Source organism: Diabrotica virgifera, chromosome 5 (assembly GCF_917563875.1).
Source record: "Diabrotica virgifera virgifera chromosome 5, PGI_DIABVI_V3a".
Classification (NCBI taxonomy): Eukaryota; Metazoa; Arthropoda; class Insecta; order Coleoptera; family Chrysomelidae; genus Diabrotica; species Diabrotica virgifera.
Genome location: NC_065447.1, coordinates 4,423,206 through 4,444,161, shown reverse-complemented (window position 1 = coordinate 4,444,161; position 20,956 = coordinate 4,423,206). Strand labels below are relative to the sequence as shown.

General features: G+C 32.5%; 1 protein-coding gene across 1 annotated transcript; it reads left to right on the top strand.

The window, feature by feature from the left end:
* The first annotated feature begins 368 nt into the window (after positions 1–368).
* Positions 369–20,507, top strand: LOC126884914 (zinc finger protein 91-like). Its single transcript, XM_050651251.1, has 2 exons — positions 369–3,699; positions 18,071–20,507. The coding sequence occupies exons 1-2, from the start codon at positions 3,420–3,422 to the stop codon at positions 20,500–20,502; spliced, it is 2,712 nt and encodes a 903-aa protein (XP_050507208.1). The 5' UTR covers positions 369–3,419; the 3' UTR covers positions 20,503–20,507.
* Positions 20,508–20,956: the final 449 nt, after the last annotated feature.

The window sequence follows — 20,956 nt, the reverse complement described above, 5'->3', positions numbered from 1 at the left end:
GGCTGTAATCTTGTGTGTAAAATCGGTATGCTGTATCAATGATATCCAAGGGGTTGCCTACCTTCGTATGTAATTTCTTTTAGGTAAACGCACGCGTAAACGTAATTTTAAACTTTTCTAAACAAAAATACTTGCCGTTTAGTTTGGTTATGTGAAAATGTTTATGTTATATTAATAAATATTGTTATTTTTATTTGTGAAACCAAGTTGTTTGTGTGATAGACTTGTATTTGATTTTTAGTTTAATTGGTTTAGTGTTTAATTTTTAAGTGATTTTTTAGTTGTTTAGTACTTCAATATAATATATCATAAAATGAATTTTTGGTTTTGTTCTAAATAGCTTTCACTATTTCCTACTAATTACTAACACTACATCATCAGGATACAGTAAGTACCAGGGAATGTAAAGTTGTGCTCACAACGAAGCGCCAACCCTCACTTCCTGGTATCCCTCGTACCATATCATGGATCGCCCGATGCATTATGTTAAATGCGATGAGATCGTTCACGAAAATGAAGAGTAGTAGGATACTCTGTTCTAGGCGAGGATACCATCCTTTGGTCTCCTTAGTGAGTGCACCCTTACCCTGCTAGGCCTGGATCCCACGTATCAAAAAAAGTTGATTAACAGCAAGCTGAAAATTTGCTAATAGGGCTTTTCATCAATTGTCATTTGTTTCGAGTTCCTGTCATATGTTATATATAATATTAATATAGGGCTTTTCATTCACAGTCATTTGTTTCGAGCTTCTGTCCTGTGTCTCATAATATTAATATATCTACATCATACGTTATTGGCATATACCAATGATACAAACCAAAGACATATGACGTAGATATATTAATATAATATGACACATGACAGCAGCTCGAAACAAATGACAATCGATGAAAAGCCCTATACACGGATTATACGGCATATGACAGAAGCTCAAAACAAATGACTGTGAATGAAAAGCCCTATAGCTTAATGGTGTCTAGTCGGACAAACTTTGATGTACGCAAACACTGGAAGTTTTAATTGTGGAACAGTTTAAAAATTTGGAACGTAGATTACTAAAACTACCTTGTATTTTGTCAGACAGAACATCCAATTGATTTGTTACCCTTTCATTAAACTCTCATGCAAAAATCAGACTGATATTACTAACCAACATGATTCCTGTCATTTGACATGTTCTTCTTGTTCCACTCATTAAAATGCCCAGTTGGTGATAAACACCAGTCTGATTTTTGCATGAGAGTAATGAAATGGAAACAAATCAATTGGAAGTTCTGTCCGACAAAATACATAAAACGTTTTCAAAGTCTGACGTTCCAAATTTTTAACTTATTCCACAATTAATACTTCCCCTGTTCCCATGCATCAAAGTTTGTCTGACTAGACACTGTTAATCTATTAACAAATAATTTTCAGCTAGCTATTAATCAACTTTTTTTTGGTACGCATTATCCAGGTCTATACAGTTCCCTTGTTTACTGATCCAAAACTAACGAGTATAAATAAGAACTGAGTACTTACTGTGCCTCTCCCATATTTTCATGAAGTGTCTAAGTAGTTTTATGACTCTGTAGTTTGTTCATTATTGTATTTTTGTTTGTTTTTATAAACGGGTACAAATATACTGTAACTTATTCCACAATTAATACTTCCCCTGTTCCCATACATCAAAGTTTGTCTGACTAGACACTGTTAATCTATTAACAAATAATTTTCAGCTAGCTATTAATCAACTTTTTTTTGGTACGCATTATCCAGGTCTATGCAGTTCCCTTGTTTACTGATCCAAAACTAATGAGTATAAATAAGAACTGAGTACTTACTGTGCCTCTCCCATATTTTCATGAAGTGTCTAAGTAGTTTTATGACTGTAGTTTGTTCATTTTTGTATTTTTTTTTGTTTTTATAAACGGGTACAAATATACTGCTTCTTCATTCGTTTAGCATTTGTCCAACTTCCATAATTCTATTAAATAAACGTATTAGCCAACTTATTCCTGCCTCTTCTAATGGCTTCCACATTTCGCCAGGAATATCCTGATTCCTTTATTTTTTGAAGTGCTTGAACCACTTCCTCATGGTCAGTGCGAGTTGACAGTAAAATCAAGTAGGAAGTATATATCAGCACGTCTCGCAACAAGGATGGAAAAAATACAGTATGTTTAAGATATACTATGTGAAGACAGACACATGTCTCTGACTCATTAGCTATCATCAGTACAGTATAGAAAAGGTAGAATAGGTCTGCGTTAACCTTTCCTTGTTTGAAAAACTCTAAACATTGATTGTTTGAAACATTCCGCATTCCTTTCCTCAGGTAGCTGTAGCTTCCTCCTTGGATGTGTTAGTTGTTGCTCTGGAATCGTTAGGATCTTCTAACATTATTGTCACAAATTGGTTGCATTGCTCCTGTAGTGATCTTTTCCCAAGCTAGCATACACCTCTAGTAGGTATAGCGGTATAGCATACAGAAATGTAGATAAACTGATAATGTTGATTTGTAAACAAAACATCTTCACTAAATGGGTGAAAAAGCTGAATTCTTAGTGTCTGTTATCTGTATTTTGAGGTTGCAGTCATTAAGTTAAGGGGCAGAATAAAAAAAAATCTCTGTAGACACATTAACGGACACACTTCACATGTAGTCACATCTTCTTAAGGAGTGACTTCATATGTAGTTGTGTCAGTGAATGTATTAATATCAAGCTTTCGCAAAATTTATTTGTTTCATCAAGTCTAAAATAAATTTATAATTCTTTTCTCAGTAAATACAATGAAATTAAGACAAAAAAGCATTGTATTAAAGAAGCATAAAAACTTACAACATGAGCTTAGTCCATTAAATTTTAAACATTATCACTAAACATAAAAAATATAAGATTGTTAATCTAGTAGTAATTACAATGTTTTATTTAATTTTATATCACAGTAATAGTTTTTGGCACTGAAATATCTCATAAAAACGGATTACTGGTTGTCTCGTAATCCATCTCGTAACTGAAGTCACTCTAGATTTAAATTATGTCTTTCTGCCACAGCATTTAAGTACATAAATAACCGATTTACAAAATTCATCTTTTCAAAATATAAACATTAAACTTAAAAACAAGCAAAAAGTTGGGTTAACATGAATTAACTGACAGTCAGGACATGACAGAACCCTAAATAACATGATACGTAATTTTTTTGATAACATCATACCACTTTATACACTTATGTTTTGACGACTGTAATCTGATGTACGTAATTCTGAACTTTACACATGTACGTAATCACTTTACGTAAAGGATACAGCATAGCCCCCAATGATACATGATACAAGAAAATGCATAGTGTCATGTGTCATACAGCCTTTATGCTGTTGTGTCGTGTTTGAGTTTTGAGACACTTGGTTTTGGCTGAGATTGTTAAATTTTAAATGATTATTGGAATACATAAAATCAAGGCTATCAAGGGCAATCAAATGGAAGCAAAACAGGAAATGAACGAGGAAACTTGTAAAATAGAAATAGAGTATAATCACTTGGATGATGCTGTTTTGGATGGCTATAAAAGTGAAATTCAAGAAGAGTCCAATGAGGAAAGAACTCGTGACGCATCTAATTCTTTAGATTTGAAGAAATGCCCCATAAATACCGAAATAGAACAACATGGAAATAAACTTGACCAATCTGAAGAAACCCAAAAAACTGAAAAAGGTTAGTAACAAAATATTTAAGACTTCATATTTAGAAGTAGTATAAAGAGAAATAACTTTTTTACCAGCTACGTAATAATTTGCAACCCGAATTAAATTTAAGGGCATATAAGGAACAATTATAAATTAATTACTTATTAGTTAACACGTTACCCGCGGGACAAAGTATATTTGGCCCCCTCAAAGTTCTTCGTATCATTAGTGGCGTTACAGCTCTTTATGAGCCAAAGCCTTCTTCAGAATAATCCTCCATTCGCCCCCTATCTCTGGCAACTCTTCTCCATGCTCTAATTCCAATAGATTTTAAATCATTTTCTAGGTTGTCTTGGTACCTAAGTCTCGATCTTGCTAGTTGTCCTAACGACCCTCTCCGGTCAAAAACTTTTTGACTATGGCAACTTCCTCTCATCTGGTTACATGACCTATCCATTTAAAGCGTGCTATCTTAATGAATTTTCCAACGTCAGGTTCCAACGTTAGAAAAGTCAGTGTATATACTGTGTACCTCACCACCACCATCCAAGATACTTATCCAACAAACTAGTTTTGAATGAAGAGAAATCAAAGTATATGATTTTCACGTCAAATAATTTATTAAACCATCAAGCCACTATACATGCAGCAATAGATAAAACAGACTGCACGAAGATGCTGTGAGTTCTTCTGGATAGTAATTGTAAATGGTCAAACCACATTTCTAATTTGAAATCCAGATTAATTAGCGCATGTTATGCATTGAGAATTCTTTCACGTCTCTTTGATATATCAATATTAAAAACAGTATACTTTGCCCATTTTTACTCAATGGCCAAATGTGGCATTGAAATCTGAGGTTGTACCTCTGAATTAGAGCAGATATTCATACTTCAGAAAAGAGAGATTCTTGTAGAGGCATCTTTAGACAAAACAATATTCTTACAATTCCTGCTCTGTATATATTTTTGTGTATAATGTATTTACATTGCAAAATTTATGAATTTAATAAATTTCAATTTAACCATGTTTATTCAACTAGATTCAGAGACAATCACTTTATGCTTCCACATCATCGTTCTGTTTTGTTGGAAGGTAGCACACATTATGCAGCCATAAGTTTCTTTAACAAATTGCCATAGATATACGAATGAATTTTCATCAGCCAAACTTCCGGAGGTGTGTACATCAATACGTTGGCAAGCTAGAGCCATGTTCTAAAAGTAACTTTTAAGTATGTTTTATGGTATGCGTGGGACTAGCAACCTCACCATCATTCCTCATGCTACTTGAAACACCGCAAGGTGCCCTTTGCTCCACTTGGAGATGTATGATATATGATGATGATGTTTTATGGTATTTATTAATTTATATACTTTTTACATATAGAAGAGTTAAGTCAAGAAATATCAGAGAAATACTTAAGACCTGAAAGAACAAAGAAAAAATAATGGATGACAGAGGAGATTCTATGTATGATGGAAGACAGAAGAAAGGCTAAAGATAATAAGAATAACTACAACAAAGTAAATAACGAAATTAAAAGGGCTATTAAAATAGCAAAAGAAAATTGGCTAAACTCGAAATGTACAGAGATAGAGTTATTACAACAAAAACATGATTCATTTAACCTCCATAAAAAGATCAAAGAAGCTGCAAGCTTATATAAACACAAGAACACTGGATTTCTGACAGATAATCAGGGAAACAGTATTGGAAATAGAACAGAAATGGGATATTTGGATTAAATATTAAATATAGCTCTTTTAAGGTAGGAGTTCCTGAGATAAACAATGATGCCATAATGTCATCTGATTTATGGCCACTGGGAACTAACATAAACCATTTTCTCCATGTTCAACGCCCTCGATCCTCAGTGAATCCGCTGAAGAAAACCGTGGTGCAGTAAATGTTCCTGTACATAATAATAATAATAAAGGTATTTTAGGAAATTTTAAGAAAGCACAAAAAACTATTTTACACTGTAATATACAATGTTTGCGTACCTCCTTCTTAGATCTGGAGGTCCTCCTCAATGAAGTATCAGCAGATTGCTTATGTATAAATGAACACTGGCTAGTATCTGAGGAACTATTTTCAATTAAAATTAAGAACTACAGAATGATTTCTGGCTTTGCAAGGACTGTGGGCTCTCATGGGGGTGTAAGTATATATATTAAAGAAACCTTTGATTCTGTTTCATTAAATCTTGAAAGTTTGTCTTTTGAAAAACATTGTGAAATAACAGGTGTACATTTGGTAAAATTTGATATTCAACTTGTCACTGTGTATGGTACCCCAGATGGTGATTTAAATCAATTCTTCAATACAATGTCAAAAGTTTTCAAAAAGTTAAATACAAATAAACCTCTTATTATAACAGGGGATTTCAATGTGCACTTCAATGAAAGGGATATTGCAGCCCTGGGATCTGTGCAATTTCTTTAGATCCTATAACCTCAAAAAATCAATAAAATTTAACACCCGTTATAATAGATGTCTTGATAACATATTTACAAATATTAATAGTACCATGTTGCAATCCGAAGCTGTTGATCTTTCACACACTTCAGACCACAAAGGCATATTGTTTAAATGTGAAGTGTCCCAAACTACTTCTAAATCTAGAATAAGCTACAGGCCCATTACAGAGATGGGACTGGCCTCTTTAAATAACAATCTTTGCTTACAAAATTTTGAATTTATTGATAATGAATGTATTGATGTGGACTCAAGGTTTAAAATGTTTATCGATATTTTAACGCAGGCAATAAATCTGTCTTTTCCTGAAAAATCTAGGCTTGTTGAGCAAGGTAAACAATGTAAAAAAAAATTCTTGGTTTAATGATGATTTGAAACTTATGAGGGAGAAACTACAATTTTTGGCATCTTTAAATAAAAGTGACCCCGTTTTAGTGACAAAGAAAACACTCTCAGAATATAGGAAAAAATACAGACATGCTATACATAAGGCAAAGATTAAATCTAATGATGATTTTATATTAAACTCTAACAACCGTCAACAGGCTATGTGGTCCCTAATAAACTCAAGATGTAAGAATTTACCAATAAAAAATTCATCACTCAATGCAAATAGTTTTAATGATTTCTTCTGTGGTATTGCTGAAAATGTAATAAATACACTTAATCATACTGACCAATCATTCAATACATACCTTAGTTTTATACCACATGCTCCTTCATTCGCCTCTAATCATTGCTCCTTCAGATTTGAGCCAACAAATTTGGAGGAAGTTGTAAAAGCAATTGAAGAATTAAAAAATAGCCAGAGCAAGGACCCGGATGGAATGAACACAAAAATAACCAAGGCAATTAAACACAACATTAGATTACCTTTAACTAAACTAATAAACTACTCAATTTCATCCTGCATTTTTCCTTCAGTGTTTAAAACTGCGAAAGTCATACCTCTCTTTAAACGTAAAGGTTCGGCTGATGATCATAATAACTTTCGTCCAATTTCTCTTTTGCTAATTCTTTCCAAAGTGTTTGAGAGAATCCTAAAGAAGCAGATCAATGACTATTTTGAATCTAATCGGCTTTTTGCAGTGCAGCAATTTGGATTTAGAAAAAACAAAACAACAACACTTGCTATCGATCATTTTACAGGCAGTATTTTGGAAGGATTTGAAAACTTTCTTGATACCCTTGCCTCGTTCCTTGATCTTACTAAAGCTTTTGATTGTGTCACTCATAGTATTCTTCTTAAAAAATTACATGCCTATAATTTTCATCCTATGTCTATTCAATTGATTGAGTCTTATCTATCAGATAGATTTCAATATGTGTTTTTTAACCAGCTTAAATCTGATAAAAAACCTTTGATGTATGGAGTGCCTCAAGGGTCAGTTCTAGGTCCAATATTATTTCTCATTTATATAAATGACTTGGGATTTTCACAAGAGGGCCCGGTAAGCACAGTCCTATTTGCTGATGATACTACATGCTATCAAAGTTACCACCCTTCCCAAATCAGTGATATTGATCTTGAGACCACAGAGAGCAATTTGTTCCAATGGTTTTTGGCAAATCGTCTCTCTCTCAATAACTCAAAATCACAAACAGTGAACTTTACCCTAAGACATAACACCATTACACATCCCATTTTAACAGATTGTTCACAGGAAGCTAAATTTCTTGGTGTTTATCTTGATCAGGGACTCACTTGGGAACGGCACATACTGAAACTTTCCCAAAAGCTCTCAAGCCAACTCTTTTTATTTAGAAACCTATCTAAGGTTACCTCCCTTCAAACCCTTCTTACATCATATCACAGCAACTTTCACTCACGACTAACTTACGCAATCCTTTCCTGGGGACACTCTTGCCATATAGATAAGGTGTTTGGTCAGCAGAGAAAGTGTATTCGCATAATCACAGGTCAGGATTATCGGGACGATTGTAGGCAGTCTTTCAGAAACCTGAGGATTCTCACACTACCTTCTGTGTACATTATGCAGTGCCTGTTGTATGTTCATCAAAATGTAGATCTGTATAAAACACAACAGCATACTTATCAGACTAGAAATCATGATGCCCTTGTACCAGACTTCAGTCGACTTGAGAGGACCAGAAATGGAACCAGATACCTAGCATTGAAATTTTATAACTGTATACCAATATCTATTAAAAGCCTTGATTTTAACCAATTTAAGAGACAAATTAAAAATTATCTTCTGATGGGTGCTTTCTACTCATTTGAGGAGTACTTCAGATCTAAATTTTGTTTTGTTCTGTAATTTAATTAGTGTTTAGTTTTTAAATTTTAGTAATAGGTTTTTTTTTACTGAAGTACTGTCAACTTTTAATGTAATTTTAGACAATTTTAATTATTGCTGACCTGTAAAAGTACATTTGTACATTATTACCAATAAATACTCTACTCTACTCTATTAAATATGTGGAAAAAACTTTTCAAGATATACGAAGTAACACTGACATCACAACAAACACCAATTGCGAATCTGGACCTCCACTTACAGTTGAAGAAGTAACGTATGCCATCAAAAATACCAAAGATGGTAAAGCAGTAGGCCCTGATCATTTTCATTCCGAATTCTTAAAACTTATGGACTACGACGGCATAAAATGGTTGACAAATATATTTAACAATTGATGTATGTATTATTTCATATTATGCCTTGTGTTTTTATACTTGTATTTTATATCTTGTGTTTCTATATTTGTATTTTATATCTGTGAACCAAAGTTGTATACTATTTTTCGACGTATGTAAGTACTTTTGTATATTGACATGAATAAATGACTTGACTTTAACAATATATATGACACAGGCATAATTCCCCAAAAATGGATAGAATCAACTTTTATAAATCTTCCAAAAAAACCCAATGCGAGAAAGTGCGAAGACTATAGAATTATAAGCCTTATGAGCCATTTACTTAAAACATTTCTAAAGGTCATTCACAAACGAATGTATACAAAGTGCGAGGAACAGCTAACAAGAACACAATTCGGATTTCGTGATGCTCTGGGAACACGGGAGGCCCTTTTTGCTGTGCAGGTGTTATTTCAGAGATGCAGGGATGTAAATTGTGACATATACGTATGCTTTATAGATTACCAGAAAGCATTTGACAAGAGTAAAACATGACAAATTAATAGCTCCAATGCAAGAAATTGGAATTGACAACAAAGATCTAAGAATTATCAGAAACATTTATTACAATCAAACGGCCAAAATCAAAATAGAGGACCAGTTAACTGATAAAATTGCAATAGAACGAGGAGTATGACAGGGCTGTATTTCATCTCCACTACTCAATATTTACTCTGAATGGGTATTTAAGGAAGCTTTAGACGGTTGTGCCAAAGGAGTATTAATAAATGATGAATGGTTGAATAACATTAGATATGCAGATGACACCATAGTTTTTGCTGATAATCTGAATGATTTACAGATATTAACAAATCGTATAACAGAAGTCAGCAACAGATACGGACTAGCTCTTAACATAAAGAAGACCAAATTTATGGCAATTAGTAAGAAACCAATAATAAACGCTCAACTTACAATCAACCAACAGAATATCGAAAGAGTTGAGCAATATACATATCTGGGTACGAATTTAAACAGCCAATGGGACCACTCAACAGAAATTAAACAGCGAATAATAAAAGCGAAAGCAGCATACGTTAGAATGAGACCCATTTTCAACAATTGAGACATAGCATTAAAAACAAAATACTGTCTGTTGAAATGCTACGTATTCTCAGTTCTGCTCTACGGAATGGAAGCATGGACACTAACTGTTGCATCTATGAATCAGCTCGAAGCTTTCGAAGTGTGGTGTTATAGGCGCATCTTACGTATATCCTGGGTTGACCGAATTACCAATGTGGAAGTCCTGCGTAGAATGAGGAAAGAGTGAAATTCTCATAACCATAAAAAAAATTAGAATATCTATGTCATGTAATGAGAAATCAAGAACGTTACGGCCTTCTCCAACTGATTCTCCAAGGGAAGTTAAATGGTAAAAGAGGACCGGGAAGAAAACACATTTCCTAGCTTCAAAATTTACGTAAGTGGTATAACACGACTACCACTGAACTGTTCCGCGCTGCGGCAAACAAAGTCAAGATAGCCATGATGATCGCCAACATCCGGAACGGATAGGCACTGTAAGAAGAAGATATACTTTTTAAGATGTATGTTTGTAACTTTGACTTGTCTCATACATTTACTTTGTATAATGTCGCATGTGATCAATAAATTTGACTTGACTTGACACTTGACAGAAACTGACTGTAAACGAGTAAATTAAGCTCAGTAGACCTTCCATTTAGAAATCCATACTGGTGGGGTATTGTTGATGCTAACACTGATGTAAGATATTTTGTTACTATTTTTTCAAATAGTTTTGGAATTACATTTAAATTGCAAACTGGACTATAATTGTACACATTAGCTCTATTCCCCGATTTGTATATGGGGGTCAAAAGCTAGTATTCCAAAACTCAGGAAAATAACAAGACTTTAAAGAAGAGTTTAATAATCATTATCTAATATTAACTATCATTGTTTGTACCGGTGAAAAGATTTAGAACTTCTAGTTATCCAAAATGGTTTGATGCCAACTTGCGTTATTTAGTCGAACAGAAAAAAATTGCTCATAAAAATTATTTAGCTTCCTGTAATCAAGAGGATTATGTGATTTTTTCAGAACTTAGGAAATTGTGTAAGGATCTATCAAATCAATGTTATAACACTTATCTGAATCAAGTAAATCATAATTTATGCAGTAATCCTAAGTACTTTTGGCAGTTTGTAAACAGTAAGAGAGCATCAAATGATTTACCAAACAGTATGTACTATGGTAATGCTATAGCAACAAATGGACAACAGATTGCAAACTGTTTCCGTCAATTTTTTTCAACAGTTTATTCGCCACAATCAAATATTAATAATTTGGAAGTAAAGGGAAACAACAATCTTTTTATACTTAATTTTTCAATATCAGTGAAAGATATTTTCAACAACATTTTATCCCTACCCAATAAGTTAAGCAGTGGTCCAGATGGTATTCCCGATTACTTTCTAAAGAACTGTATATATTCACTAACTAATCCTTTATATCTTCTTTTTGAGTCATCATTAAAGACATCAGTTTTCCCAACTTTATGGAAGCACTCTTATATCTGCCCAATTTTTAAATCAGGTAATAAACAAGACATAACAAATTATCGAAGCGTTTGTAAACAATCCTCTATACCAAAACTTTTTGATAGACTATTGCACGATCAATTAAAATTTTATTGTAAAGAGCGTCTAATACACAATCAACATGGATTTTCTCAGAATAAATCAATGGTAACAAATTTAGTACTCTTTGAACAAAAAATATTAAATGCGTTGGAGAGTAAAAGTCAGATGGATACTATTTATACTGACTTCTCCAAGGCATTCGACAGAGTAGATCATAACATCTTATTGGGAAAATTAAATGCTTTTGGCTTCAGTCATCAATCCTTACAATGGTTCAATAGCTTTTTAAGAGATCGCACACAGCAGGTGAGAGTAGGTTGTTTTAATTCAAATATAATTCATGTGACATCAGGAGTACCCCAAGGAGCTCACTGTTCACCTTTGTTATTTAATATATTTGTGAACGATATATCAGAATGTTTTAGAAATTGCGATTTCCTGATGTTTGCAGATGATTTGAAATTATTTAAATCCGTAGATTCAAATGTTGATGTAACATTAATTCAAGAAGATTTAGACCGGTTGAGTATTTGGTGTGAGAATAATATTTTGCATTTAAATGTTACTAAATGCTGTTATATAAGCTTTTTTAGAGCTAATAAAAAATATGATACTTCTTACACAATTAATGAAAATGAATTGTCTTATGTTAAAACAATAAAATACTTATTAGTCACATTTGATGAGCAGTTGCGTTTTGTGCAACATATAAATAGTGTAACAGTAAATGTATCAAAATCTTTGGGCTTTATCATTCGCAACTGTCTGAGACTATCTGTAGGGGATTTAAGGACGGTATATTATGCTTTGGTTGTATCTAAAGTGGAATATGCATCTATTGTTGTTCTGAAGCTATTTCCTTGTGGCATTTTTTATGATTAATTATTTATATGGGAAATAAGCCACAATTAAAATGAAAAAAATAATTTTATTAACGTTTCGACGCCCAAATCGGGTGCCGTTGTCAAAATACAAAATATTACTAAAATAAACTAAAGTGTTGTTGCTAAGCAAAAAAATTCTTCTAATAATTTATTTAATCTCACTCATTTATATTGGCAATTCAGACATATATTATACATTTTAAAGTAGAAGACTTTAAAATGATATTGCCAATATTTATGAGTTGCGTTCCTGGGACGACTTACTGAAAGATAGTTCATTCGATTACATGAAATTAACCCCAACTCAAGAATATCCGTCATAAAAAATTATAGCATGTGATATGTCTTTAAAAAGACAACCAAATGCAACGACAGTAAAATTCTCGCGTTAGAGACTTCATAGTAAATCACAAGGGAAAACCAGGAAAAACCCTGTGATACTATCCCGACATCGTAAGTATTTGGTCTTACATTAATTTACTCTCAAAAAATAATACCAAATTCTGACTTGTAACATGTTTAAATTATAAATAATATTAATAATACTAGATATATAAGTAATACTAAAATATAAAATATGTACTAGCTCGATATTATTGACTTACTAATCTTGGTATTTTCTTTCTATTGACTTCCTCTTTCAGTATGGGTAACCACATCCTACTGCATTCTACCGAGGAATTTGCGACACAATTGGTTTCATTTAGCATAATTAGAGCCGCTTCTTTGATTTTTCTCTTTTTACTATCTGATTCTTTCAGGACTATACTTGAATCTCTCCACTGAACTCTATGTTCATTATCCCATGCGTGTTGACATATTTGAGACTCTCAAATTCTCTATTTTTAATATAAGATTGATGTTCACTTATTCTAACGTCTAATGGTCTTGATGTCTCACCTAAATAAAAATGTTCGCATTCACAAGGTATTTTATAAATGCAATTCTTTGTTCTTTCTTGATCATTGTTAGGTTTTGTTTTAGATAGAATAGATCTCTATGTGTTTGTTGTTTTGAATGTTGTTGAAATGTTGAATTTATTTCCTATTGTTTTAAGTTTCTCGGATAGTCCTTTTATATATGGTATTGATATTTTCCTCGTATTATTTCTGGTGAATGTTGTAGGATCCCGTTCTAAGTTGTTCTGTTCCATTCGATCCAATCTTGACAATTCCTTATTTATAAACGATAAAGGATAATCATTTTTTAATAAAACAGATGTTAACAATTGTTTTTTTGCTAAAAAGGAATTTTCGTTAGAACAAGTAATTTTGGCTCTATCATATAAGGATTTAATGATTCCCTTTTTAACGTTGATGTTGTGATTTGACTTGTAATTGAGATATCTGTTGGTGTGTGTTGGTTTTCTATACACTTGAGTCTCATATCCAATATCCTTCTTTGAGATCAAAACATCGAGGAAAGGTAGGCTGTTATTGTATTCCTTTTCCATTGTAAATTTTATTGTCTCTTCTTGATCGTTTATAATATTCAGGAACGTATCCAACAATTCTGATCTATGAGGCCATATTGAAAACACATCATCTACATATTTCCACCATACTGTGGGTTTTAAATTTTGTTTAGAAATAATATTAGTTTCGAAATCCTCCATAAATATATTAGCCAATAATGGAGATAAAGAAGAGCCCATTGCTAGACCAAAATTTTGTTTATAGAATTCATTGTTTAGTTGAAAATAGGTATTATGGGTACATAATGTCAATAACTCCATTATAGCTGATACATTTAGTCTTGTCCTAGTTGCCAATGTATTATCATTCTCTAATTTCGTTTTGATTATGTTTAAAGTTTTATCTAATGGTACATTTGTAAATAAACTGTTTATGTCAAAACTTACTAAAATATTATTTGGATTAAATTCAATAGTTGATAATTTGTTTAAAAAATGTTTTGTATTTTTTATAAAAGTGTCATCATTATTAGCAAATGGTTTTAGAATGTTTAATAAGAATTTTGATAGTTCACTACAAGGAGAATTGATGGTACTACAAATGGGTCTAAGTGGTATGTTCGCTTTATGAATTTTCGGCACTCCATAAAAATGTGGTGTCTTACTGTAGTGAGGTGTCATTAATTTTCTTTGATAGTATGTTAGATCATTTTTAAATTTGAATAAAGTTCTATATATTTTGTTTTCCAGTGTCTTCGTTGGATCCTTCGTTAATTTGCTATAAGGTCCATTTGTAATTAGATCTGTAATTTTGTCCTCATATTGTATTTTATTCATTATTACAGTTGCATTGCCTTTATCCGCTGGTAGGATTGTTATGGAGTCATCATTTCTTAAAGTTTTTAAAGCTTTCATTTCCTCTTTGCTGATGTTCTGTTTAATTTGATTAGACTTTTCCAATTCAAGTTTACATAGTACCCTATATTGTTCTTTTTCATGAGTTGGTAGACACTGGGATATTTTCTCCACTGAGCTGATTATTGAATTGAGTATGAATTATATAAATATTATATGAATTGCCAATATAAATGAGTGAGATTAAATAAATTATTAGAAAAAAAAAATTTTTTTTGCTTAGCAACAACACTTTAGTTTATTTTAGTAATATTTTGTATTTTGACAACGGCACCCGATTTGGGCGTCGAAACGTTAATAAAATTATTTTTTTCATTTTAATTGTGGCTTATTTCCCATATAAATAATTAATCATGCATCTATTGTATGGTCTCCACAATACCAAGCTCATTCTACTACGTTGGAGAGATTGCAGAATAAATTTTTGAGATATTGTGCATACAAATTAAACATACACATTACTAATCATGATTATACCTATATTTTAAAAACACTCAACATGAATTTATTAAAAAACTCGACGAGATAACTCTGATTTGGTATTTGTGTTTAAATTAATAAATGGTTTAATTTGTTGTTCTGAACTTCTCCAATCTATTAATTTATATGTTCCCTCCAGAAGTCTCAGACATGTTGATTTGTTTTATATACCTTTTCATCGAACAAACTATGGTATGCATTCGCCCATTTAGCGAACACTAAAAATTATAAACGAGAATAACTTGGAAATGTTTGGTGTCTCCTTGGCTGCTTTTAAGAATCGGATTAAAAGAGCTTGACAGGTACTTTTTGTTTATTTGAACTGATTTGTGTAATAGATGTAATACGTGTAATGGATAACTATATTAATATTTCGTTTTTGTTTAATATGTAATTAAGATTTATTTTACTCTAGTTTAGTAGATATTACAGATTTTATACTGTATGTGTTGTAATGGAGGTCATCCCGTATATAAATAAATAAATAAATAATAATATATACCGAGGATGAGAGTGTATGAAACTACATGTTTTTAGAATAATGTAAATCTCTTCATAAATTGTTGAAATACTAATATGAAGATTATTTATGCTGATATCATTAAAGGATAAAGATTCAACCGCCTGACAAACTTTTGTTGAGTAGTTTTGTAGAACCCTCCGACTAACTGTCGTCCTGAAAGGCTAGAAATTTTTCTAGTGATAATTCATAGCACACCAAGGCTAAAAACCATGACCTGGCAGGCCTCAACGGTGCACATGTATCTACCAGGTGAATCGAAAAGTGCAAATTTAGGGGGTAAAATAAACTTTCTCCTGTAAGGTTTAAATTTAAGTATGTGTTTGAGTAAGTCATTTAGCAAAAATGTGTACAATGACAGGCGCTTCTGAAGAGCATAAGACCTTGCCAGGCGAGGGGAAAGATTAGGGGTTTTTCCTAAAATTATTCTTTTTGCATCCAACAATTTTTTTTTAGGTTTTTTTGAATCATTCCAAACAGAAAACATCTTTAGTGATTTTTCTCTTAAGTTAATAGTTTTTGTTATATAAGCGATTGAAAATTGCGAAATCGGCCATTTTTAACCTTAAATCGGACATTTATCTAAAAATTTCAATGTTGTCAAGGTACGTAGATATTCTTTAAACATTGATTGATGAAATCCCGAAGAGTTTTTTGCAATAAAATATCGAAAACCCCTTTGTTTTTTTAATTGCTAATCAAGCGGGTGCGACACTGTAGTATAAGTGAGGATGTTTGAGTTGGCATAAATTCGTTATCTCGAGAATGGGCAAATTTCAAGAGAAATCCTCAGACAGGTCGATTTTTATTTTTAAATTAGGACTTTTTGGCATATATATATAATACTAGTGACGTCATCCATCTGGGCGTGATGACGTAATCGACGATTTTTTTAAATAAGAGTAGGGGTTGTGTGACAGCTCATTTGAAAGGTTATTTAATTCTCTATTCAGTAATATAAACATTAACATAATTATTTATACAGGGCGTACAAAAAAAAAATTTCTTCTATTTGTCAAATTTAATCAAAATTAATTTAATAAAAAAAATTTTTTGTGCACCCTGTATAAATAATTATGTTAATGTTTATATTAGTGAATAGAAAATTCAATAACCTTTTAAATGAGCTATCACACAACCCCTACACTCATTTAAAAAAATCATCGATTACGTCATCACGCTCAGATGGATGACGTCACTAGTATTATATATATATGCCAAAAAGTCCTAATTTAAAAATAAAAATCGACCTGTCTGAGGATTTCTCTTGAAATTTGTCCATTCTCGAGATAATGAATTTATGCAAACTCAAACGTCCTCACTTATACTACAGTGTCGCACCCGCTTGATAAGCAATTAAAAAAACAAAGGGGTTTTCGATATTTTATTGCAAAAAACTCTTCGGGATTTCATCAATCAATGTTTAAAGAATATCTACGTATCTTGGCAACATTGAAATTTTTAGAAAAATGTCCGATTTAGGGTTAAAAATGGCCGATTTAGCAATTTTCAAAATTTTCAATCGCTTATATAACAAAAACTATTAACTTAAGAGAAAAATCACTATAGACGTTTTCTGTTTGGAATGATTCAAAAAACCTAAAAAAAAATTGTTAGATGCAAAAAGAATAATTTTAGGAAAAGCCCCTAATCTTTCCCCTCGCCTGGCAAGGTCTTATGCTCTTCAGAATCGCCTGTCATTGTACACATTTTTGCTAAATGACTTACTCAAACACATACTTAAATTTAAACCTTACAGGAGAAAGTTTATTTTACCCCCTAAATTTGCACTTTTCGATTCACCTGGTAGATACACGTGCACCACTGAGGCCTGCCAGGTCATGGTTTTTAGCCTTGGTGTGCTATGAATTATCACTAGAAAAATTTCTAGCCTTACAGGACGACCGTTAGTTGGAGGGTTCACTAGCTTTTAGACTATTGGCAACTCACCTCATTGTAAAACATTTCAGATGGTAAATCATTAGATTTTCGTTGTGAGTTGACTTTCTTCTTCTTAAGATGCCTATCCGCTCCGGATGTTGGCGATCAGCATGGCTATCCTAACTTTGCTTGATGCTATTCTGAATAGCTGAATAGTGTGAGTTGACATAGGACCAAAATTTTTTCACATTACTCTCATTGACAATAGCATTAAAGGACTTAGACAGGAAGACTTAGTTACAGGAAAATTCTTAGATTTCTAGTTCACAGATTCTTTTTCTAGCTGGCTAATTTTGGATTTTAATTGGATATTTTCTTTTTTCATATCTCACAATTCCCGTAATGCCTTTTGATTTTCCACTGTGAGAGTATCAAATTTGCTGCTCAAGAATTCCATAGATTCTTCCATTTTCTGAAATAACTTTTCAAATAACCTTTATTTTAAATTCATTTTCCCTTGCCCTCAAATATTTATACTATAGTCAGTTTTATTTTTAGATGATCTCCAAGAGAACAAGATGGCTGTTATCGAGACAAATACTCCAGATTCATCTAACGAAGAAAATTCTAGGAATCCACAAGCTGAAGGAAAAACATTAAATAAAAAGAAGAAAGTTGTGACTGGAAAAAGACGTTATAAATGTGAAATTTGTTTTAAGCAGTTTTCTCAAAAATGTGAATTGAAATTACATGCGAGAGTGCACACTGGGGAAAAACCTCACAAGTGTGAAATTTGTAATAAGCAGTTTAGTCAAGCAGTTAGTTTAAAAAGACATTTGCTAATCCACACTGGAGAAAAATCTTATCAGTGTGCGATTTGTTTAAATCGGTTTTCCCGAAAAGATCAATTAGCTTCTCACATTGCAGCTCACAACGGGACAAAACGTTACAAGTGTGAAATTTGTTTTAAACAGTTTAATTCTCCGAATCATTTGAAACAGCATTTAAGAGTGCATACTGGAGAAAAACCATTTAAGTGTGAAATTTGTTTTAAGCAGTTTAGCGTAGCAGGTAATTTGAAAATGCATTTCAAAGTGCACACTGGAGAAAAACCTCACAAGTGTGAGATTTGTTTTAAGCAATTTGGTGAAGCATTTAGGTTAAAAGCACATTTGAGAGTGCACACTGGAGAAAAACCTCATAAGTGTGAAATTTGTTTTAAGCAATTTAGTACATCAAGTAATCTACAAACACATTTTAGTGTGCATACTGGAGAAAAACCTCACAAGTGTGAAGTTTGTTTTAAACAATTTAGAAAATCAAGTCATTTGAAATCACATTTGAAAACACATTTAGAAGAGACAAGCAGAGAAAAACCTCACAAGTGTGAAATTTGTTTTAAGCAATTTAGTGAATCGGGTGAGTTGAAATTACATTTGAGAGTGCACACTGGAGAAAAACCTTACAAGTGTAATATTTGTGGTAAACAATTTAGTCAAACAGGTAATTTGAAATCACATTTGAAAGTGCACACTGGAGAAAAGCCTCACAAGTGTGAAATTTGTGATAAGCAGTTTAGTGAATCAGGTACTTTAAAAATACATTTAAGAGTGCATACTGGAGAAAAACCTTATAAGTGTGAATTTTGTGATAAGCAATTTAGCGAGTTAGGTAGTTTAAAAAAACACTTAAGAGTGCATACGGGAGAAAAACCTCATAAGTGTGAAATTTGTTCAGATCGGTTTGCTGCAAAATATCAACTAACATTTCACATGACAGTTCACACTGGAGAAGAACTTCATAAGTGTGAAATTTGTTCTAAGCAATTTAGTAGACCATATACTTTAAAAAAACATTTGATAGTGCACAGTGGGGAAAAACCTCATAAGTGTGAGATTTGTTTTAAGCAGTTTTCTATGAAAGGTCACTTGAAATCGCATATGATACTTCACTCAGGGGAAAAACACCACAAGTGTGAAATTTGTTTTAAACAATTTAGTCTAGCAAGTACTTTGAAATCTCATTTGAGTGTGCACACTGGGGAAAAACCTTACAAGTGTGAAATTTGTTTTAAGCAGTTTAGGCTATCAAGAACTTTAAAAACACATTTAAGAGTGCATACAGGGGAAAAACCTTATAAGTGCCAAATCTGTTTTAAGCAATTCAGTGAATATGGTACTTTACAAAAACATTTGAGACTGCATACGGGAGATAAACCTCACAAGTGTGAATTTTGTTTTAAGCAATTTAGACAAGCTGGTACTTTAAAGGCACATTTAAGGATACACACTGGAGAAACACCTTATCAGTGTGAAGTTTGTTCAAAACAATTTGCTCAAAAAGTTCATTTAACCGCTCACATGACCGTTCACACTGGAGAAGTACTTAACAAGTGTGAAATTTGTTCTAAACAATTTCTTACACCACGTTATCTGAAAATACATTTAAGTGTGCACACTGGGGAAAAACCTTATCAGTGTGACATCTGTTCAAAACGGTTTGCTCGAAAAGGTCAATTAACTGGTCACATTACAGTTCACACTGGAGAAAAACCTTACAAGTGTGAAATTTGTTCAAAACAGTCCCGTACTGCTAGTGATTTCAAAAAACACCTAAGAACACACACTGGAGAAAAACCTCATAAGTGTGAAATTTGTTTTAAGCAATTTGGTGAATTAGGTACGTTAAAACAACATTTGAGAGTGCACACTGGAGAAAAGCCTTATAAGTGTGAGATTTGTTTTAAGGACTTTAGTCTGCCAGATAATTTGAAAGTACATTTGAGAGTGCACACTGGGGAAAAACCTTACAAGTGTGAAATTTGTTTAAGGCAATTTAGTCAAGCAGATTGTTTAAAAAAACATTTGGTAGTGCATACTGGAGAAAAAGCTCACAAGTGTGAGGTTTGTTCTAAGCAATTTAACCAAACAAGTAATCTGAAAAGACATTTAAGAACACATACTAGCGAAAATACTGAAAAACAGACCTGAATTTGTTTGTCTACAAAAATATTTTGTATTGAATATTTCGTCGTTGTCACGGCAAAACTCACCAAGTCCACTTTTGTCAAAACTGAGTTAAGTGTCCTGATCGGTTCACAATATCAATTTTCATAGTCTGGGGGCCCGTTCAAGTATTACGTAACGCAGGTTGTGGGGGGGGGGTCAAAAATCTTCAAAAATTGCGTAACGCAATAGTTAAACGCCCATTAATCACTGAATATGCATAAGTCCAAAATTAGCATTTTGTTGTCAGGCAGAAGTGGATAAATGTTCGTTTTCTCAGATTTTGTTATTTTGGACTTAGTGACTTTTGCCGTGACGACGACGATTTGTAGAGTAGGGTCAAATTAAAATCGAAAATTGACATGTATGTACCTATATATTTTTTATAGTGACCAGACATTTCGTAACGCGACAATTCATAACCGGACAAGTGATAATG